The 23,679-nt window shown below is 45.4% G+C and overlaps 1 protein-coding gene across 1 annotated transcript in view; it reads right to left on the reverse strand.

Moving 5' to 3' along the window:
• PARD6G (par-6 family cell polarity regulator gamma) overlaps positions 1-10,412 on the reverse strand; it is a 63,121-nt gene extending 52,709 nt beyond the window's left edge. Inside the window, exon 1 of the mRNA XM_065667847.1 lies at positions 10,306-10,412. Within this exon, the coding sequence (XP_065523919.1) occupies positions 10,306-10,377 (72 nt within the window). The 5' untranslated portion in view covers positions 10,378-10,412. The remainder of the gene's footprint in view (positions 1-10,305) is intronic.
• Positions 10,413-23,679: the final 13,267 nt, after the last annotated feature.

A 23,679-nucleotide genomic window follows, 5' to 3' on the forward strand; every position in this document is an offset into this window, starting at 1 on the left:
CTGCCCAACACACATGCCAAGGCACAGGGCAGCTCTCATGCTGGGGCATCATGATCAGCAGGAAAGTGACATGTGAAATGAGAGAGGAAAGAAGCACGGATGATTATTTACACTTTAATATGACCAGTTCAGCTTAAGCTGCCCCATGAGAGGTGCCTAGCTGGTGAAAGGGCCATGCCTCCCATCCTAACCCCTGTGGGCACACTACACAAGATGTTATCAGTGGAGAGTGACACGAGGGTAAACAAACAACCCACAGGGATGCAACTGCAGACTTGGGGTGCTGAGGTCTGATGCGAACACTGTACAGTCAAATCTACTTGTTCGCAAGTTCAGCCTCAGGAAAGCCCAAGAGGGAATTTCCTTCACTTTGGAACAAGGCAACGATAAACAAACACAAGCAATTTCACTTGTGATTTTTCCCTTTAAGGCAGGGGCTAGAAAGTGATTCTGCAGACAGGAGTAGGAAGAGGAAAGAATCTCTTCAAAAGTGATTTAAGCAGATAGTAAGGATGATGGTTTTCTTGTTTAAAGGTTAGTAATACTGTAGTAGTAGTTTAGCTGATCAATTCATCCTGTGCCTATGCACACACATTCAGCAACCATTGTCAGCAGGTCTTTTCAGAAGTGGGGGGGGGGGGGGGGGAATGCTTTGGCTCAATTCATCATCTCTAATGAGGCTGATAGAGAGTATCACAGTAATAATAGGTTTTGCAGTACCACACGGCTTGGAGACTGTGTGCTCTGCATTGTATTCAGCCAGGATTTCAAGATAATATCCACTACCTATCTTCCAGAAACTACAAATTCTGAGGGCTTTTCAGATAGTCAAAATGACTATCTGCTTTTCTAAGCTACAAAGTTCATCTTCAGTATATCCCTCCATAGAAAGAGGCACAAGGACTAGTGTCTGCCAGCAGAGACTCTGCTAGAACAATAATGTATTACACTGATAAACCAGTAGTTTTAACAAGTAGACTAGTCTTCCATAATGACATAAATTATTCTGACCTATTTAACTAATGCAAATACTGCATCTACTATTGCAGAAGACAGAAGGGCCCAAGGGAACTTGTAAGAATTTAGTCTGACAGAGCTAATCATGACTGGAAGAAAAAAGAAATTAGAAAGAACTGTACATTTTGTTTCACAAAGAATAAGCTCTGTCCCAAGACCATCCAAAGTTATCAGCCAGACACTGTACTTGCTGTCTGCAGCTAGATGAGAAAAAGTACCCACCAAAATATTGTACAATAAACAGGAACCCTGAGCAAAACACAGATGCCATGAAAAATTAGCAAAAAGAAGAAAAGAAAAAGCATGGTGTTCTGATAAAAACTGGCTAACGAAGAAGAAAGTCACTGCCAGCTGACCAAAACTTACACAGGCTGACCAAGAGCAAGCAACAGTTCTTTCTCTGGCTATGGGGGCAAGAGGTCAGAGGAGAGGAGGGAGAGGAGGGATTTGAGGTTTGTTTACTTGGAGGGCTGTTATTTTGTGAAATTAAATGGAAGAGTTATTTACAAGCAAAAGAGACTTTCTTTCTTAAAATTTAGTTTCACAAAGTTTACGTAGTCAAAAATGAAGCCCTATGTTTATGAGGTGCCATCCCTTTAGTTTATTGCTGCCTTTGAGTTCAGGCTATTGTAATAAGAAAACATCAAAGAGCAACATTTAGCAATTACATTAGCCACTTCTCCCATGAAGTAAAAATCAGGAACAGAAAGAAAAACACTCTCATCCTTGTACAGACTCTAATTTCTTGCCCCAAAGCACCTCTGCTCCATCTCAGTGAAGAAGCTGGTAAGAAGCATGTTCTGCTCAGTCCCCTGCTATTTCTTCCAAGAGACACTCACAGAGCAAGACAGCCTCTTTTCTACTTGCCTTTCATAAGAACCCCATCACAGGCATAATTTCACTACCCTCTCCCCCAAACTTTCTCCTGATTGGCATTATGCTATATTCCTACCCTTCCTCCCTGCATGCTCCCCTTTCACTTCCCTGTAAAAATGCAGCCATGCTTTAGTATCTTCAATCCTTAGAATAGTGTGTGTGTGTGTCCCAAAGAAAACAAGTGGTTCCCCTCTTCTTCATTCTTCTTGGATACAATGCTTCATGACTCTGCTTTTCAGAACACCTTTTGCAACCCCTCCAAACCTCTCCAGCAGCCTGTGAGGCTCAGCCCATGAAAACAATTTTTCCTCTTCTATACCCACTCAGAAGACAAATTCAGCTACTGATTCTAGATTCAGTAACTGAATCCCTTGATTCAATTGACTGTCGCTCTGTCCTTTTCCCTAGTGTTCCTAAACACTATTTTGCCTCAATGCCGTTCAACTATTTCTTAGTTGGTGATAGTTTGTGAAAACAGCTATCCACAAGAGTAATTTTCCCACTCTGTTCTTCTAAACTCACCATCCCTTTCTTTGCTACCATGGCTTCAATAGCTCCTCTCCCATCAGGTTATCTACATAGCTGCTTTCTCCCTACCATGTCTCTCAATCAGTACTGCCTCAACTCTTTATATTTAAGACCACAGTGCTGTTCTCCTTCAAGAAACAATTGTTCACAGCAAAGCCTTTAAATCTTTGCCTTAAGGGGTTGGTTTGCCTTTCCAGAAGGCAAATCTCTTCCTTTTTTCTTCCAGTCCCCTACATCTCTGGGTACAAACCAGAGTACAAACCAAGGTCTGTTTCTGCAAAGGCTGTAGACCAAGCTGTCCCTGTATTTTCAAGAGAACACCAAGCACACCCATCACATCACACAGCTTCAGCACACAGGTCAGGATGCATGCTTACAGGGCACATCACCACCAGTACAAGGGGGAAAGGAACATCTGGCTCCTTGCCACCCAGAGGGATAAAGGACCACTGAATCAGGAGGTCTGATCAACACTGCCAACAGCAGAAAAACCCATGATCCCAGCTTCCTGCAGGAAGACCTGCACTAATACAGGTCTCTAGCAAGAGCAAATCACATTCTGAACATTTAGTAAGAGATACCCACATAGTTACAAGACACCTGTAACCAGTAAGGGCTCTGGGTGGTTGGATGCTTATTTAAGGCCATTTTAGTTTCCACCAGAGGTTTCTCCATGAGCTAAGGGCCAACACCAGCTGCAGAGGAGCAACCCAGTACACATGCACAGCCCTAGCCAGACCTGATGGGGGACTGGGAATAGCCGCGCAGGGCAGAAGCAGGAGGGATGGCCCCAGGCTCTAGGGCTGCTGCACCACACCCCGACCCAGACACTTCTGCCTCCATGAACCTCAGGAATTTCCAATGGGAACAGGACTACCTCTGCACTGGGAAATTCTGCCTTCACGTAGACAGTGGGAATGTCTCCAAAGATGCATTGCATCTTGAAATACTGGCCCACGTTGTAAAGGCAATTAGAGGCAGGCAAGCAAGCAATCCCTGGCTTTCTTGGTTACTAAAAGCTCAGATTAACCATGTGCAGTCTCTTTCAAATGGAATGATAAGGGCGTACCAAGGAAAGCATTATTAATTGCACCCCTGAAGAACTCCTTGGAGCGAGCTAGTCCTGAAGCCTGCCAGACAGAGCCTCCACAGGTATTTTAACCTCACACAAGAGACATTCCTTTCTGACTTGGCTGTAAACAACTTTTCAACTTTAAAGAGCACCTCAGAAAATTAAAAGTCCATTCATTGTTCTGTGCCCTTTAAGACTGTTTCAGTGCGGTGAGACTAAAATTCAGAAGACTACTCACAAAAACCAGACTGGTTGGCTGAAGTTCTAAGCAGATCGGAAATTCCCAAGTTACTAGTCTGAAAAAGATTACAAAAGCAAAGGCGGAAAACCTGGAGGCAGGATCAAGAATAGAAGAGTATGGGAGATGCTGAAACACAAGGTAGCAGCCCTAGCCTTCCAGTCAATGCATCATACAGATATTGATAACCATTCAGGCAGCACAGTTATATCCAAGCCTGTCACAATACACTTACTTTGGGAACACTGTTAGAGGAACTATCATCTTTCCACAACTAGGTTTTGACTTTCTGTTAGTTTGTTTTGTTATGAAGGACCTGAGCCTGCGAGACTGTAACATGGCCACCAGAGCTTATCCTCTTCCATCCCATGGCTCTATGAAGCTCTATGAAGCCTCGTAGCTCAAAGCACATGTCCTAACCTTCCCTGTATCTCCTACAGGCACACACAGTGCCAGAGTACAGGTCAGGAAGGATGGTTACACCATGCTTGTGCTTAGTGCAGCTGCCACCTGAACAGAATTATCACAAAATGACTTTGCACAACCAACACCTTTCAGCCTCTCATCTGTGAAGGGCAGCAACAAGCATGCACAGGACCAACTGCTGTGGCTCAGCTGCTGCATGGTAACTTGTTAAGCTGTGGTCACTTTCTCTCAAGTCACCTAGACATTTAAAGACAGACTTAAGCTTACTAGGTATAGCCACTTCAGAAAGTCATCCTACTATGAAAAAAACAAAGACCTGTAATAACAGAGGAACCAGGAGTTTAGTAGATGCTATTTAGCACATCAGAATAAATACAATACCTGCTGTCAGAAGCCCAGCAAACTGGGAGGGAAAGGAACAGAGGCGAGATTTCTTAAGAGATTAATGTTTACAGCCTCTTTCTCCTGACAGGTTTTGCAACAGTCCAAACCGTCTCAAGCTGCTATTGCTATGGCATACTGTCTTCATTTGAGAGAGGGAAGCACTGTGGTTTTCTGAGTCCGTGCCACATTTGGTTTGCATATAATCAAATATGTTTTGAAGCTCAAAACCAGAAGTTAAATCAGCTGGTACAGAGCTTTTCACTGCACTTATTTTAGTTTTATTCTAGGTACAACAAGTATGACCTTGGCTTGGAAGAATCTAAAGTACTGCTTAAAAACTTAGAGCAGACTTGAAGTCTGTTTTAACATCCTGTAGGTTTAAGAAGAGTGATGCTTTTTGATCAATTTTGAAGCATGCCACAACATGGAAAACATTTCTTACAACTTCAGAAGGCCTCTAAGGCTTCATCCAGGGTTAGAGTGGTCTACAAACACAGTTTGTAGACCTCTCTCAGCTAACACCAGGCAGAGAAGAACCAGAACTTTAAAATCTCTTTACACGGGACTGGTGTGCTCTTACAGCTATTGCTAGTTGTAACACTGCTTGATGTTATACTTTATACTTTTCAAACACACAATGTGTGTCCATATAATGTAGTCATTAAACAGTCATATGGACATGCAATACTGCTAAGGGGTTTGAACACCATCAGCAACTTTTTGGGGGGAGGTAGGATGTGAAAGGTTTAAAACCAGCTATCTTTATTGAATGGGTATAGGTACACTCCTAAGAAGGGGAGACAACATATGAGCAGAACAACCAACCCACAAGCTCTTTGGAAATCACATCAATCTAGCAGTTGGGGAAACCTGCTGAAGCACTGACTTTTATACTTGCCCCACACCAAAACACATCGTGTTATCTGCTAGTGACTTTGTAAGAACACAGAGCATGGCTGGTCCTAAACATGCTCTCTGTCTTCAAGAGCTGTAACAGTATCACATCTCTACTGTGAGCACATCAGAAAATGATTGAAAATTTATTAAAAATCCATTTGCAGCATCCATCTGAACACCAGCATTTACTGGAACAAAATCAAAACAGGGTGGGAAAAGAGAAAAGAAAATATGGTTATAGTTAACTGGTTATATTTATCTTAATGGGTTTGTTTATAGTAGTAGGTTGTTAGCCACATTACTGTTAATTTGTAAATCAATTTGCAATGCAAGAAAACACGATACTATCGATAAAGCAGAAATGTCACAGTCAGCACTTGGGTCAGGTTAGCTGCACTTTTATAATCCTCAGCCATTATCAAGAGTTCCATTGTCTGAGAGGGCTCAGCAACAAAAAGGGTGGCTTCCCTCCCCACAAAGGACTGTATTTTGGGGAATCACAAGTGTATTTAGCTATTTTGAAAGCATGAAAATTAGTTCTTGCTCATATGTACAGCTTGCAGGAAATCATACAGTAGTAGCAGAAAAATAGTTCTCTGCTGCTTTTAAGCCAGAAACATATCCACACTTTCACAAACAATTCGAAGGCTGCCTCAGGCCTTTAAATGGTAATCTTACACCTCTACTATTCCAGAATATCCAAGCCACCGGAAAAGAAATACACACTTGGGCTGACAGCTATCCTGTTTGAAAAGCTGTATATACAATTCAAGAATAAAAATGACCAAAAAGAAATCTCTTTCAACTCGGAGAAGGACAAGAGAAGGCTGGCTACATGGAGCTGTAATTAAACCGAAGTCTCGTCATTAATGTAGGAATTCCTATTCTAAAAGTATTTGTTCTTCTCCAGGCTTTCACTCATTGGGAAAGAGGCCTGCAACCTCTCTGTAAAGCTAAGCACAGAAAATGAAAAATAGGTAAGAATCGTAAGCCAGGAGATCCCAATCTAAACAAACAAACAGAAAAAGCCCCCCACACTGCAGGCACTGGAGCTCTTGGTAAAAGGGAGAAGAAGGAGAGAAAGGGTCATCTGGAAACCTTTTTCAGAGATTAGAGGCAATTTCTTCAGAGGGGACAGATACTTCACTTGTCACCCAGTGAGGGGAAGGAGCCAGGCTGCACTAGACACATGAGAATACCCAGTTGTTACAAGCCAGCAAGATAATGTGTTTTCAGATCCTGGCTAAAAGGGCTGAAACATTAATCCTGAGCTACACAGACAACACCTAGATAAGAACTGAGCTTCTCATTTATTCTGTCGTAAAAAGACAGGAGAAGAAGGATAAGGTGTAATTGCCATTCAATTAATATTTTCCTATGACATGTGCCAATTTCTAAACAGGCTTCTCTGTACCCTTCCTCTTTCCTATCTAGCAATAAGCTTTTAAGTGTTTTGATTATAAGGCCAGCTCTCTGGGGAGGAGACAGAGGAAGAGAGGAAGCACAGAGTCTGATGGAAAGGGACTTCTTAAAGCAGAAGACTATAGCAATTTCCATCACTGCCATGTCTGAAAACAGAGGTGCAGACAGATGGCTGATGCGCTTTTTTCATTCAGTATTTGCTGCAACACGGAGATGTGAGGTGCTTCCTTAGTTGCCTAGAGGAAAAACGACCTGACGTACACAAAGCGATGCTACACAACACCACAAAGCTCATTCTTCTGCAAAGACCTGTAGACAGAGAACATATTGCAGCAAATGTTCCCACCACATAATCACAAGGCATTAAAACATCCACAGACAGAAGTGTCAGGAGCTGAAGCATGCTTACAGGCCAGCAAGATGCTTCCTTTCCTGCTCACCTCCCTCCTCCCCCCCCCCCCCCCCCCCCTTTTTTAATAACCCTTTGATACACATCAGAATCTTAAAACTGAAGGAAACTTGAGGACTGCCAGAGAAGTGTCTTTACCCAGTATGGTACTAAGCAGCTGACAAACTCTCCCCTTCCAATAACCTAGGGCACAAACCAACTTTCAAGAACTTTTGTCTGAAAACTCAGGAAATCCGGGAAAATCTTGGTCAGTTTTCACAGGAGCCGTTTCTGAATCATGACTAATGCAACACACCAGCTGTACGATGGATTATCCTTAAGGAAGGAACCACCTGGTTATTGTAACAGAGGCGGGCATATCAAAACCCCAACATTTGCAGCTTATTGCCCATGACTCCCCACAGCTGTTATTTCCAGAGCTCCTTCACGTCCAGCTCTACCGTCAGGGAAGGAGAAGAGCCATTTCACACTGTGGTGTAGAAGTGGCACGCTCTCACACCCAGCTCCTCCGCTAAAAGGGATTACACCTGCCCACAGCCCACCACTTCCCCAGCCTTTGAAAAGCCACCCGAGAATCCCTTGATCGCAGGCCAGCAGCATGCCCTGGCGCAGAGGCAGACTGCACCCACCTCCACTCACCTGGCAGCCTGTGCTCCCGGGCGATAGCTGCACAATCATGAGTTCTCAGACTCAACTTTCAAGTTCTCTGACAAGTCCAGGCAGGCCTTGCACTTACAAAATACAGGCCAACTGTTTAAAAGGCTGACTACATATGGCTACCAAAAGCAGCATTATGGGATCTTTCTGTTTCCCCAGCCTTAGATAGTCCACCCGTTCAAAAAAAGAAAGTAATACAATTCATATATGTGGATGACTGCAAGACAAGCCAGTGATCCATAGAGACAAGACAGACAGCATGATAACCGTCTCCACAAGATTACCACTCTTTAACAAAAGGTACAAGGTCTTAACACAGTACCTTGCCAGGTACCACTGGCCAGAGCTTTTTCACTGCATCTACCTCTAACCACTGAAGATTAAGTCCATCAGAGGGAACCTTACAAGCTTTACAAACAAAAGAAAACCATCTTGCAATGTCAGTACCAACCTCTGTTTGCCAACAGCCTACTACATAAACAGTCTAGATGTTATTGTGCAGAAGTCATGCTAACAGTATAGCCCCAGCAGCAGCACACCCTGCACCAACCCATGCTGCATGTTAATGGATCATCACTGGGTGTAGGCCCTCAGCAGATTTTAAGCCTCTTTCCAATCAAGTACAGTTCTCCAAAATAACTTCTGGGCCACCAGGAGTGACAACCCTGAGCTACAGAAAGCCTCCAGTAAACTCCTCCCATTCACACAAGCTTGTTTTCCTTCTCTCCAGAAATCTACACTCATTTGTACACTTAAAACCTCCCTAAATCACTCTTTGTGAACCCAGCTACATGGGTTCACTTACAGGATTTGCTGCAGCTGTAAAGGAGGCTACATAGTGTTCGTTATAATGTTGCTTTTTAATTGTTAATTGAGCAAAGTCAAGCTATAGCAATATTAAAGGAGAGAGGATTAACATAGTAAAATAAAAAAGTCTTATCGTGGTCAGGGTTTTAGTTTTAAGCTCAGTGCACAGGGTATAACAAAGCAATGAGAAAACAGGATTTGGGCCACAACGAATGTTGTGGGTAGGATATACCTTAAAGCAGGTAGAAACTGAACCAAAACTTTTCAGCAATGGAAGCAGGATGGAACTTTTAAGGCCAGCTGAGCCCATTCAAATGGCAACAGGAGGTCAGGAAATGGCCTCAACCTGCATTTCAGGTGCCACGGTTAGAAATGATTGGAGAGTCACTTGGATACAAGGTCGCTCTACTGAAGCCATCCCACCAGCCAACGGTGTTGCTCAGAGGTGTTTGATCAAAATACAGATATTAACAGAAGCAAGGGACAAAAGTGGTGTGCACTCAGCACTGAGTCCCAAAGACATCACCTCCAACACTGTCACAGCAGGTCACCCGGGCTGTGCACAATTCCAGAACATGCTAACGTTACTCCATACTCTTTTCAACTTATGCACTGCCTACACCTTTTCTGGTATAGGTATATAAAGCGTGGGCTTCCAGGGAGATTTATCAGTTTTGCTCAAATGCAACTTATTTTTGCACACAGGGGGTGGCAGGCAAGATTCTGACGTGCTGGTTCAACCAAGGGCAACCTCTTGAAGAGAGCTCAGCGAGACCAACCAAAGACACCCCGAACCGGCATCAGCATTTCAAGTAGCCGAGCTCCGGCAGACGGCTGCTTCTGTGCACGACAGCCCTGCGGATACCGTCCCTTCCCCAAGGCTGCACTAGCTGGATGGCTTACGGCTGGTGCTGGCACCCTCCGTACCACCTGGGCAAGCCGCCGCAGGAGAGGGAAGCTTCCCGCAGGCCTCGCTCTGCCTTCTCAGACACGGATCAAGTGCAGGATTTCGGCGCTGCCAGACCCGGAGCGGGGGAGCCCTTTCTCTTTCTCGCTGCTCCGCTCCCTTGTCAAACCGCGCCGGCAGACCGGACCCACCACCGGGGGGAGACGGCCGCAGCAGCGGGACGGCGTGCTGCTGTGGCTGCGGGGAGCAGAGGCACCCCCAGCCCGAGCCCCAGCCTTCCCGGCAGGCGCGGCGAGGCGCGGCGCCCGGCGCTTTCCGAGCTGCCCCACAAAGTTACCACCAAAGTTCCCGCGGCGAAACAAAAGATCGAGCTTGAGCGGCGGGCGCGGGGCCCCCGGCGCCCGCCCGCCCGCCCCGGCGCCGCTCCGGGGGCGGTCGGGGAAGGGTCGCGCCGCCGCGGCCGCCTCACGCCGGGTAGGGGCGGTTCGCCGGGGGCTGCGCCCGAAGCGGCGATCCCGCCTCTCCGCGAGCTCCTGCCAGCCCGGCACCACGCTCCGGTAGCAGCGGGCGGGGAGGCGGCCGGAGGGGAATGAGGGGAGTACCGGACGGACGAGGCGGGGGTCCATTCATTTTCGGCAGCGCGGCGCGGCCTCGGCTGTGCTCACCTTGCTCTTCACTTCCACCGCGTTGCACTCCAGATACCGCAGAGTCTGAGATTTGTTGAAACTCCGGTTCATCTTCCCGGCCCCGCTGCCCCTGTCCTCCTCCTCCTCCTCCTTCTCCTCGCTGCGCCGCCGCCGCCGCCGCCGCCGCCTCACGCCCGCCGCGGGCCGGAGCGCCCCCCCGGGACGCGCCCCCGCGAGCACGCGGCGCCCCGCTCGCGCTACTCCGTGCGCGCGTCTGCCCCGCACAGAGCACCCGCTCCGCCGCGCTCGCGATCCGGCTCTCCGGCGGCGCCCGCGCTCGGGCCGCCGGGCCACGCCCACTGACACGCCCATCGCCCTCCCAACGCCGCCGCCGATTGGCTGCACCCCGCTTCGGCACCGCCCCCCCCCGCCCCGCGCTTGTGCGCGGCTGCGGGCGGCGTGCCCGGAGGTTCCTCCCGGTGACGGGAGGCGGCCGGGGGGTGGCCGGGCGCCGCTGCGGGCCGCTGCTGGGGCGGCTGGCGGTGTAAAGCCGCTGCGTTCTTAGCGCTGTGGTGGCGTTAGGCCCCGGCACCTGCCCGGTGCCACAGGCCGTGAGTGGTCCCGCCACCAAAATCACTTCCGATGCCGAAAGCACACCCAAAGCGGTCGTCGGGCCGTGGTGCCGTGGGGGTGCCCGTAATGTTGGCACGCAGACCTGCGCGAACTTTCCAGCCAGCGCTGGCTGCTCATTAGGAGCGCTGGGGTGTGAAAATTGCTGGCAGTCGTTAATTTGAGACCACAGACCATCAGGTTTGGGAGGAGAGTTTCCACCACTCCCTCCTTTGAATAAATCGGTGGATTGCCTCCCTCTGCTACCAGTTCTTATTAATTAGGTAGGTTACTAATTTGGGAATCTCAAAGGAGCTTACTTCTTTCCATCTTTTGCCAAGGACCTTTATAATTCTTCTAACAGACCTTTTCCCTTCAGTCAGTTTCTTTATTCACTGACAGCCTTTGACAATGATGTTTTTTCCTACACAGTCTTGCCCAAAGCATCAGTCGTGATGTAAAGAAGCTGAGGACAAGGCAGTGACCTGTGCAACCTGCTTCCTACTGCTCGACATCTCCTAGGATTGTCTGCCTGTCCAAGGAAGGAGCATAAAGTCTCAGCAGACGTGACAAATCACCCAGACCCACTGGCCAGGTGTCAATGGCAGCAACAGGGAATACCCGCAACTTCAGGGACAGGAAAAAAGGACTGAGCTGACTTTTCATGTGGCTCCAAATGGGAGGATCAAAGCATATGTCCCAGCTACAAACCAGCTTCAGCTTACTGGAAAATGGATCTGAAATGATCATTCACCACGTGTTCTGGGCTTGCACTGTATTCAGAAGGTCTGCTGTAACTCAAGCTAGAAAAATAAAGTCCAGAGAGCTGAGAAAGGAAATGTTTGTGTGAACTTGGTCTTTTCCTCTTTTTATCTTAGCATGAGCAATGCATCAACTTCGCCTTCCTGCTGTGATGGCCAAGTCTGAGCTGTGGAGATACAACATCCCCGGGGTGCTCAGGGGCTGAATACTCCTTCTGGGGATTTTCCGTTTAAAGATGGAACTTGAAATTCAACAGCTGGATCCATATGGTTCAGTTGTTCCACATCTGGAGCAACAAGTCCCGTTCACTGGAGGGAAGTTAATCAGTAGCTGAAGGACCGGTCTAGTAATGTAACCTCCAGCGGGGATCGGTTGCATCTGATATTACTTGCATCGGTGGGAGCATTAGGAGGGACTTCAGGTGGGATGTTATTCCAGCCCAACCGTCCTCCAGCTGACCCTCAGAAAGGGACCCTGCTGTTTGCATTGCCTCCTAGGTCTAGAAAAAGCCCTTAAGGGAGTGCCCTTACACATTTCAGGCGTGTAAGAGGGGGTTGATTTTAGAATTACAACCACAGAGAAGGAAAGATCTGTGTTAAATTTTGTCTCAAATCTTTACTTGGCTTATTTCTTTTCTAAGAAAAAGTTAAGTTCTCAACACTTGGCAATCAATAAGCAATTTAATTTTAGTCTTTAGATTTGGTACTTCTTGTATTTGTGATTTACATTCGAGAAACAGATTAAATAATTTATTTTTTTTTTAATTTATTTTATGCTTCCTTTAGGAGTGCATGTGCTTCATTACCATCTTGTTCATATTAATAAAGACTATTCAAACTAATAATTCCTACCAAGCTGTGTGTAAACAGAATGGGAATTCAATAACAATGAGCAAAAAACTATGTATTTTGGGGTGAGATAAAAGCTGGCAAGTCGTGCTGGATGTGTAAATAATAGAGATACATTTTTCAAAGCATTGATTTATCAGCAGAGCTAAGGGGACTTCCACACTCCCTCCCCTGTCAGCAGCAGCCACTGAAGATCCTATTCATGTTTTCATGAATACAGAATCCTCTTCTTCTAATCTGCCCTGTCTTTGAAGCTAACAGGTGTATTGAGGACACGAATTACTGTATTTGGGGAGTGGAGCTAGTGTTGTTTCCATTTCTTCTATCCTACCAGAATTTGGAAGTGGTAGATCACTGCCTCTCCTATTTATTTATTGTTTTATTCACTCATGAGAAGAGCTGCTTTTCGGCTGTTTCATTCCTGCCCCCTTTTTCAGCCTCACATTAAACACTCATTGCAGTAAACAGAGTGAATACACTAACATGAGGAAATCTGCTTTTTATACCTTCAAAGAGGCTATTGCTAGCAAAGGCTCTGTTCAAAGTACTGCAACAAAATTTGATTCCTGCTGCTTTTTCTCAGTTGCTTTTTTGTTTGGTTTTTTTTTTTGTTTGTTTGTTTGTTTGCCTCTTTAAAAAAACCTCCATCGGTAAATGAAAAAGATATTTGAATTTCAGTTATTTTTGTTCCGGTTTTAATATACATTGCCAGGATTTCAAATATAATGTCGAACAGATTTTTAAAATACAAGTCTTTTACCTAAAAGAAATCCAATTTCACTGACATACCCATTCTTTTGTAAATTAGTATAGACAATTTTTACCCACTCTGATCCAGGGAATGATCAGTTTCTGGATAGCTCATTGATTACGCTAAACCAGGCGCACACATGGGTAGCGGGTCGCAGTATGAAAAATTGGCTGTATAATTAGTTGGAAAATACTATAATCTCATACAAGTACTTATTAATGTATCATTTAATATTAACTATTAATGTAATTAAAATTATTGAAAGTGACTTCTCAGCCAAGTTTCACTGAAATCCAATTAGTTCAATTTTTGTAAATCCCCTAAGATACACGTGGGTTTTTTTTCCCCCCATTTCCAAATTACTTGCAGATTTAGTTCCTTTCCTCCAGAGCAGAAATGAGGCACAACTAAAACAGCTTGAGAAGCCTCCCTGTTCTCTTGACTCCACTTCCCATGCCTGCACTGTAAAGAGCAGTGACTTCAGCTCGGTGTACCAGGAGGAACCATAACACTGTGTGTACTCCCAGGCTGCACCAAACTACAGCCCCCACCAGCTGTTTTCCTCCTCAGACTCAGTCGCAAAGATGGTTTTAATTTAACTGCTTTTGCTCAGGCACCTTTCAGGGTTGTTTTTTCTCATCGCTTGCCAAGGGCACCGCATTCCTTTGGCGATTTCTATAAATCTCCATCTGTTTTAGTAATCCATAGTTAGTTTACCCTGCCTGTGACCTGCGCAGCTTTTAAATCACCATTTCTTCCTGGGTGCCTGTCTCTCAGGCACCTTGTCTCCAGATGCATCCAAAGCATGTGGAAGTGTTCTTGCCCTACCACGTAGCCCCTTTCTGAGTGCACAGTGAATCAAATACGCTCGGTTCTTGCCCTAAACTAGGCAGAGGTGCCACAGCCCAGGGATCCTAACTGTTTGTTTAAAAAGTATTCAGATATTCCTGTTTTCAAAGCTTTTTCTTTACCAGACCAATGAAAGGTGCTGCAACATGTGCCTGACTCACACTCCTGCGGTGCTAGTTTTCAGCATGCAAGGGGCTTCCCTGCAACTAGCTGCATGCCTCATCAGTATTAACAAGTCATCTGCATGCTCTGAGCAGTGAAAAAATACCCCAGACACACGCAAGGATTTGTTTTTCTCTCCCCCTCCTTGCGCCAAATTTGCGAGAGTTACACAGAGTAAGTCCTAAGGGCCTGGGGAATCTGCTGCAATGACAGGCTGGTTTTGGTTTCTATAAGTGTAAACCAAAATGAAGCACGGCACAAGGGGGAGAAGAGGAGGGATGACAGCTTTATTTAATACTTTTTATTGTCTTTCTTGTGGCGAGCAGTGTCCCTGCCGCAGTGAGGATGGTTTCTACTTCATCAGGTGCAGAGAATAATGCCAGGGAACATCAGTCGCCCCAGAGCAGGGCCTATCTAGATGGGAGCAGGAAGAATAATACCACTAGCCACAGCAGTAATGGATGCTCCAGGACAGAAGACCAGCTGCTGCAGTGCTTTTCCATTGTTCCAACCCTCAGTGGTGAAATGTCTTCTTTTTCTTTCCTCTTAAGAGCTTTCGCCTTCAGGCCCTCAAGATATGTACGTGCGCCTAATGGGAAAAAGAGCAAAGAGAGATGGTGTTTGTTCTCAAAGGATGCTTCTCTTCTACCAGGATGAGGGAGCATCAAGATAACCTCTTGCATGACTTTACTACAAAGTACTCTAGGAGGAGAGGCCGGAGCTGTAGCTGAGGGAACAGCATGTGCTGAGCTGCACTTAAGACCTCACAAGCAACTGTGAGATGGGCAGTTGCTATTGCAGCTCCCAGGATTTCTCCAGAGAACTGCTTCACGCTATTGCTATCCTTTCCCTTTTATATTTCTCCAGAATTCTACTCCCAACACTGGCCTTTGCTATCACTACCTAAAGGCTGGCCCGTACCCTGAGAGGTCTTGGGATGCTGTGCACGGCAGCGCTGCCCGAAAGCAGGGGAGAAAGCCACACTCACCATCCCCCTCCAACGAGGCATGTCCTCTCAAAAAGGCCAGATGACGCACTAGGGGTGAGAACTTGAAAGCTGCAAAAGGATGCCAGGAGCACTGTATTTTAGAGGTCAATTTTCTTCTGTTTAGAAACAGCACTGGGAAGGGAGCAGTGTGATGCTGCTGATGGGCTGAGGGGAGCAGGTGAAGCTCCCCAGGCTGTCTGCATGCAGGTACTCCAGCTTCAGCAGATCAGGTCAACATGTTCTTGTATCAGCTGAAAATCTTCCACCCTTGCCTTAACTGGTGTATACTACAGGACCAGTTACTTATCCACACGGATCAGCATGCAAAGAATTTGGGAACCAAAGCAGCTGGAATACCACAATCCCAGTGGTCAAGCTCTTGAGCATACCAGATAGGGAGTAAGGGTGGGTTATGAGACTGATTACACCTGAATTGGGGTTAAAAACAACAGCACTTTATAAGGGTGGCAAAGTTGAGTTTGATTGGCAGAGATGAGTTTGGTGGTGGGAAGAGGGAGAAGAGAGGATCATGCTCCTTATTATGCCCCCAGAGTATGCTCTGGTGATATGAATCACCAGGATAGACATTGCACCCAAAAGACAGAAATATTCAAACTGTATTGTTCTGAACATGTATTTGCTAAATTTCATGATTCCCCCCCCCCCCCAATTGCTTTTATTCTTGGTTTTCTGTTCTTAACTAAGGAGAAAAAGCAGTAACGTTCCCCAGATGTCATTAATTTCAGCAGAATAATAAATTTCATCCTCCACCAATTGTCCAGCAGTAGGTCCTGCTACTTCCACATGCAGTAAAGATGTTGTTTACAATGTGATTTCTTGCCATGGAGCATTGGAATCATCACAGACCTTACATGCAGTAGCTCATACGCCTCACATAGTGCAGCCAGGTTTCTGTGTCTACTGCATGCTTTTGTGGCTTCATAGTAAGTGTAACAGAGATTAAAGAAACAAATAAAAAAAAGTAGGGAGAAGAAAAAGGGAGAAAGCGGAGGTTCTAGCAAAGAAGATGGTTTTACTGGTTGGTACTATGGGTTTGGGACATTCAGTGGCTGTTCGGGAAGCACTGAGTTAAGTTTTTGGGAGCTCTTTCAGTCTCTAGACTAAAGGTGCTGTGCGGATAGCAGCTACGTAGGATACTAGAATGACTACTGCAAATACTTCTAAAACACAACTGATTTAAAGGCAGCACTGTTGATCACAAGTCTGGGGTGTGCTAGCATCTGCCTGGTTCTCTTCCTCCAAGAGAAAGCTGTGCTTCACTCTGTCCCTTTATTGTTGGTCCTACTTCTACAATACACTGAAGAATAATTGTAAGTTGGCAAGTGCAGGATACATCTTCTAATTAGGTCACTGCTATCAAACAATTTATGCAGTTGGTGTCACTTTTATCTTTCTAAGTACCTTTTCTATGTGAAAATTTGAATGGGCTGTTGAAACACACTATGATGCTGGCGTTACCAAATTTTCTAATGGAGTTAAGCTGACCAGATCTTCCTTAAATTAATAAAATGGAAAGAAAAGTAGTACCATTAATCTTCAAAAGTTAATGTCGATATGAGAAACTAAGGTATAATTGTGCCTTCCCTCCAAGTGCTTATCCAGCTCGCTCAGTGAACAGAGAAACTTGCCTGTGCCACTCCTCTACAGTTCTTCTCAACCACAAACTGGCTTTAATCTCTTTCAGGTAACCATTTAACTCATATGAATGCCATCTACCATCTTTGTTAGCCCTGGCAGGTGAAGCATGTGGTTTAGTAACAGGGTAAGAAAGCACAACTCTTGCCCAGTCTGACTCAGTCCCCTACCAAAAGCCCAGAGAGGATTTTAGCTTGCCATAGGATGCAGGTAACTGGAAAAAGCAACCAGAATCTTTGTGAAAATACAAGTTATTAAGACCTTCCACTTGGGAAGTGACTAAATGTCACTTTAAATAAACAACCACAACATTCCTGAATTTCAGCTTTAAGCAATCTGGAAGGTGCTAAGTCTGTCTGTTATTAAGTCAAGCCCTCTCGGAAGTGGTGGTTTGTGGTCTCACCTGCTAATAAGGGAAAATAATATGAAACTGTCCTAGCCATGCAAGTCATACAACAAACAAATCTTGACTGTTCACTTACTAGCTTGAATCCCTAAAATATGTAGCACACTGCAGCTGAAAGCTGCTTAGTAAAAGTCAGATGATTTTTAAATCTGCTCTTTGTAAGGTTTTTTTGGGGCAGATCTGCTAGACCAGTGGCAGCATTAAGATAAGGGTAGATTCAGTGATGTAGTTCCTGAATAATAGTAATAATAATAATGATAATAATAATAATGTAATGCTTTTAGAGGGAAAGTTCACGTATATTCACATACCAAGATTTGCCTGATATATGCCAAACCACTGAACATAGCTGTACCAGGCTGAAATCCCCTGATCCTATCAGAGCTACTGAAGCAAACTCCTGTGTGGAAAGGCACTGTGAAGCTCTAATTGGAACTGGACATAATCTCTTCCTCAGCCACCTGATTTGCACAGAGATTTGCCAAGAAGCAGCTTACTACATTTAGAGATGTCTGTCAGTGTGCCTTTGTGCCCTGTGAACACTGAAGTTTTAAATCGTTTGTGCGCAATCAATCCTTTCCAGAGCTTCCAGCGGGGGCAAATAGTCTCATGTGGGGCTTGAAGGACTCTTTCAAAGCAGCTGTTTAGAAATGTGTGAAGCATGAGGCACATTATATCCTCTTCCCACAGGCAGAGAGCCAGATGTTCAGTGGGTGTAAAGCGGCAGAGCCTCAGAGTGACTGGTTTTGGGGCCACAATGATTTATACAAGCCAAGAATCTGGCCCTGTGTGTTTCAGCCAAGTGACTTCCCCGACCTCTGCTGCTGGAGGGCTCCGTTTTGTAATCTCTGGTCTAACCCGTATCCCACACCAATGTCCTCCGTGAGGTGAGAAGGAATGGGAAGTGTTCAGGATTGCTGGCTTGAGGTGCTGAAAAGAGAAATCCCTCAGAAAATTCCTGACACCGGTTCTCCAGGCCAGTTTGCAGAAATCACTGTGGGGTTTCAGTTGCGGTGTATTTACATATGTTCCTTTCTGTGTTTCTGCTGCTAGCAGCATACATAGGTTCTTTATATCTGTTTCCTCCCAAAACAAGTTCCCCTTTGCACCCTCTTAAGATCAGGAAATGAGAATCTTTCTAAGCAAAGATGATGTTCATGTTTTTTTTCTCCCTCATAACTTGCTTTTTCCTGAAAAATGAATGAGGATTACTCGTGGGAGGATGGATTTCAGAATCAGGCCTTTTGGCCATTTTGATAGTGTCATGGGAGGAAAAACTGTTTCCCAGAACCAAACAATTTTACTGCATTCCAGAATCATGTGCAAAACAGGGTTCCCATCTGTTCAACAGCATTCCCACTAAGTACAGTTCTGCCTGTAGCTCACCAGTGTAAGCAGTTCAACAAAGGAGCCTCAGTTTTCAGCGATAAAGTTTTCCTCAGCATATAAGACAGCAGTAAAAAGGGCTTCATGATAATTTGCATGTTTGTCAAGATGTATTTTCTTAAATACTGTTTTGATGGTAAGGCCACTGCAGAGTAGTAGAGTGCTACAGCAATCACTCCTAAATTAAGCCTTCTCTGAGATCACTTTTGCCAGTTCCTCTAAATCCCCAATAAATGAAGAAATAATAACATTAACCTCAAACCTGAGAGATTAAAATTGGGCTGAAACAGACTTTCTTATTTTCACACCTGACAGCGTAAGAAGGGTTTTGAACAAAGGGTGCTCACATGCATCATTCTTAAGTTCAGGTCAGTTTACCAGAGTGATTCTGCAATAAAAAGATCCTGAAATAAAAGAGATAGAGTTTAATTCGTGAGATTCCTGTAACTGAGGGCTGGTGCCTTGGATTTTTTTCATCACTGTGAACATCAGCAAGCTTTGCTTAGCAAGGACAACGAAGGACTTCTGGAAACTCTAGGTAAGGGTTTTATAGTTGCTTAATTCTGCATATCTGAATTTCTAAGTGTCTACTTTGAGTCACCTTAAAGTCCTTTTAACGATCTCTCTCTAACTGATTGAGATTCCACTGACAGCTCTGCTTGTGCTTTCCTCTCTGAAACTTGTCTGAAAAATAAAATGCAATTTCAGGGGATGTTTGCCACTGGAAAGAGATCGTTCTTCAGCTGAGAAGTCAGCCTGTCAGTGTGCATGCTTTGCCTGTGAGTAGGGAGCAATGCCCACCAAGCCCGGTTTGCCCCAGCCTCCTGTTTCCAGCCCCTTCCCTGTGGCTAGTGGGGACAGGGTATATCTGTGTGTCTTTGAAAGGGCCCAGCTCATGGGTGGTGGCAAGAGGTCTGAAAGGAAGATGTCTTTCAAGGCAGGGGCTGAACCTGTATTCTCCTTTCTTGTAAACATTTGGGGGGGGGGGGGAGGGCAAGATGTCTAGCAAGCCTTATTCCACCCACTTTTGCCCAAAGTCCACCTGAGCACATCTGGTGCACCAGTGTGGCTCCTGCAATCATGCTAGCTCTTTCCAGTAATGCTCCTATACACATAGCTCTGGGATCCATCACTAGAGGATGTTAGCATCCCGATCCCAGGATGTTTCTCACAAGGCATAGGTATTACAGCTGTCATCCATTGCCTAGATTTTCATGCTGGCTGGGATCTATCGTGATGCAGACAGTGCAAATGGGTGGCCAGTAGGGTGCAAGGGAGGCAGGTCTGACTTTCACTCTTAGGTTTATCAGTAGCTGCAAGCGTCATGAGGGCCATGTGCTGGGCAATGACAGAGATACAATTCATGGGCAATTAAGACTCATCCCTCACCTGACTAATTACTCATGGGTATGGGTGCCTTCGGGAGTGCATCCATGATGAGGCCATGGCTGGCCTATGAGTGTTTGAAAGCGGGCAGTCTGTGCTGGAGGCACTCTCAGGGCACCAAGGTAAGGAGAAGTAATGAACATTGGAACTCCTCATGATTTTCATCGTTGTAAGAGAATGTTCTTAGGATTTTGCAGGGGCACAGGACGTGTTCTGTTAATTTTATCAGCAACAGGTCAAAATGTGCTGATCTGGGAAGGCAGCTAGTGGCTAAGGTGGAGAGGCCAGGGGACCAAGTAGCAGGTATAAGCTGGTCCCTCAGCTTTTTCATTTGTAAATCAGAATGAAAAAATAGCTGTAGCTCTGCACCACAGGGGTAGCACGAGGCTTAATTAACTTGTGTTCATACCACCCTGCCGGAAAGGTGTTACGATAATTAGAAATGTAGCTCTTACATCTGTTCAGGAGTACTCCGCTGGGGACGCAACCCATGATTAAGATTTCTAGCAGATGTCACAATGCAGATGAGGATGGGTTGTAAGTGGAAGCATGGTAATGAGGAGCACGAGCAGCTCTCCTCTGTCTGAGAACAGGCACACTCAAGCCATCGCTGCTGTCCACATGCCTTCACACCACATGAGGTCCCTTCGAGGGACCCAGACCTACACCACAGTGCCACTCAGCTCCGTGTCTAGGAGGGAAGGGAGTCTGTGCTGAAACGTGGTGGTTTATGATAAACATCTAGCCTCTAAAAGCAGGCTAATCCATTCCATGCCTTCTAGCCTCACTGCAGGCAACTGCAGAGAGGCATTCACCATTGGGAAGGATGTTGAACTGATGCTTTTAAGGAATAGAGTGACATCATTTAAATTTTTGGAACAATGGCCTTTTTCCCATAACTGCCTTGGCTTTTGTTCCCTTTGCACTGGCGCCACACAACTGGCTGGGATCTGACATTATTCTCCTGGGTGCCAGGAGAAAGCAGTCTCTGAAGAGTGGGTGATGGGGAAGAGTCAGCAAAACTCTGATGGGCCCTGGTTGGTTTAATTGTCTGTCAGTGTCTGGGGGATGATGGTTGTTTAGTTTAGGTCTGTTCCGTATTTCAAACTTGCAACTTGCTGAGAAAATGCCTGCCTGCAGAGGTATTTCAGGCACTGGAAGTAGTGACACACATGGACAGGAGAGAGCCAAAGCTGTGTACTCTTAAGTTCTGGAAGCTCACTGCACTGGAGTCAGGCTGAAGGGCAGAAGTAAACCAGAATCCTATAAATAACAACTTCCCTCATTACTCTCTTTCCTCTCCAAAGAGGTCAATCCTTTGCACCAAGGTGGGTGGTTCTCCTTGATTTTCCTGCTCTTCTCCTGCTGCTTCCCCTAATTTCCTCTGCCTCCTCTGCTTAGCTGCATTCCTCCTCAGCCTGATGCTTGTTTCTTCTGGTGCAACCTGTAGCTATTTGCCACCAAGGCTGAAGTTCCTGCTGTTTGCAGGAGTGATGGGCCACCATGGGTGCTTAGGCCTAGCTTAACCTGCAGGAGCTAAGGATGATTAACCTGGGGAGAGGGGTTTCTTTACAACTTTAACCATTCGGATCTCCGAAGGTTGTGCAAACTGGGACTCCTCACAGGCTAAGGGTTTGTTAAAAATTGGGTGCATGTCAGTGGCGATGCCAGAAGCTAACATTAGTAATTTCCAAATGAAAGATCACACAACTTATTTATTTTAAATATGGATAAGAGGTACATTCCCTAGACTTTTCCTTGGCCTCTTCTTTGGCGGAGCTGTTTTGCCTGGGAGAAACAACTCAAAATAATTCCAAACAACCCCCTCCAAACCACAAAAATCCCAAACTGAAATCAACTACCAACAAGACTAAACTAGCCTGAGGTAGGCACCGGGGGAAGATTTTGGCTTGCTCGCTTTTGACAGTGGCATAAGAAAACAAAGGCAGGATCTTGTGCCAGGGAATGCCAAGCAACCTGAACCTGTGGTGGGCTACTCATCTTTCCTGCTGCAGTTGGTCTGCTCCCTCGGCACCCTGTTTCATGTGTGTTGGCTGTGTATGGTGGGTAGTCTCTATTATGAATTCCTGCTGGAAGCTTGCACCTGAAAAGCAGCTCCAGCGACTTTTCTTTTGAATGCAAAGCAGTATAAAGTATGTGAAGCAGCAAGGACTACGTGAGGCCGTTTGGGTAATCACTGTGCAGAGACTTAGTACCAGGTTTCTAAAACAGCAGCCTCCTGGGACATTGATTCAGTAGTCCTTGAAAAGACAAATCAGCTTCTTTATTAGGTTTATTAGGAGGGGAAGGGCAAAGCTTCAGCAATGCATTATATAAACCAGCAGTGAGAATCTCTCTTGAATATCTGGTGTGTGGTTCTAGTCTCAGCTCTCAAAAATGGCATAGCAGAATTTGAAATGGTGCAAAAGGGGCATTTCTGTTATACCTTAGTTACTGGACTGTTCTTATCTCAACCAGTGGGAGTTACATTCTCTCAATTCTCCTCCCCATACCTCGGGGGGGGGGGGGGGGGAAGGAAAGAAAGAGGGAGAAAGGGGGTGGGGGAGAGTGAGTGAACGAGCTGTGTGGCTGGTTTTAAACCACGACAGTGAGCAAGAAATAATTATTAAAACTTTATCATAACACAAGAATTTGGAAGCTTCAGGTGGAATTATCAAATAGCAGGCTTATAGCAAAGAAGAGAAAGTATTTTTCTCCCCTAGCACATCATTAAACTGTGGGACACCACAGGATGCTGTGAAGGCTAGAAGATTACATTAGTTCAAAAGCAGTTACACTCATGGAAGAAAGGCTATCAAGGCTAATAAACACAGAGCTGCAGATATATCCTTTGACTCTAGAAACCTCTGTGCTGCCAGCTGCTAGAAGCCAGAAGAGCACACCAGGAGGAGCAGCACTGTATGCTGGTGCTAGTCCTTGATTACTTTTTTGTTCCTTTTGTATTAATTCCTAACCCTTTTCAGTGACTGAAGGCTGAGTGGCTGTTCTTCTACTTACAGTGCAACAGCTGTGGTCATGCACCATCTATCACTTGACGCAACTGGAAAAGTAACATGGCCAAGATGAGGTTCTCTAGGTTGAAGTTCATTAACGCTGCAATAGCAGAGCTACATCAGGGATCAATTTTTACTGTTTGCTTTCAGCTACAAATAAGTGCTTGGACCTAGTCCTTTCCAGCTAGGATTGTGCTTTCTTTCAAAGGTTACAGTCTATAAAACAGCCTTAAGCAAGACAAGTACAAATACTGCTTTGGCTGGATGCTGGTCTTCTCTTTTCATTAAAAGTATGAGATTGGAATAATATGCAACATGTTTTAAGTTATGCTGTTAAGTTGCCTCAAAACCACTTCTTAGGGGAACAATAATTCTTGGGAAGAAGTGCCAGCTAAGAATTCATACTGATAAACCCTACATTTTTCTTCCTGGGGATTCTCATGGGAAATATCTAGTTTTGCTATTTTAAATTATTTTTGGAAAATGTGCTACCAGTTGCAGGTGTTTTGGAAATAGATTAAGTAAGTGAGGGAGTAGGTGACAGGCATACATATAAAACTAGACTAGTGAACCCTGTGTCACTGAGCTTGTTGTGT

This window comes from Lathamus discolor, chromosome 2 (assembly GCF_037157495.1).
Source record: "Lathamus discolor isolate bLatDis1 chromosome 2, bLatDis1.hap1, whole genome shotgun sequence".
Classification (NCBI taxonomy): Eukaryota; Metazoa; Chordata; class Aves; order Psittaciformes; family Psittacidae; genus Lathamus; species Lathamus discolor.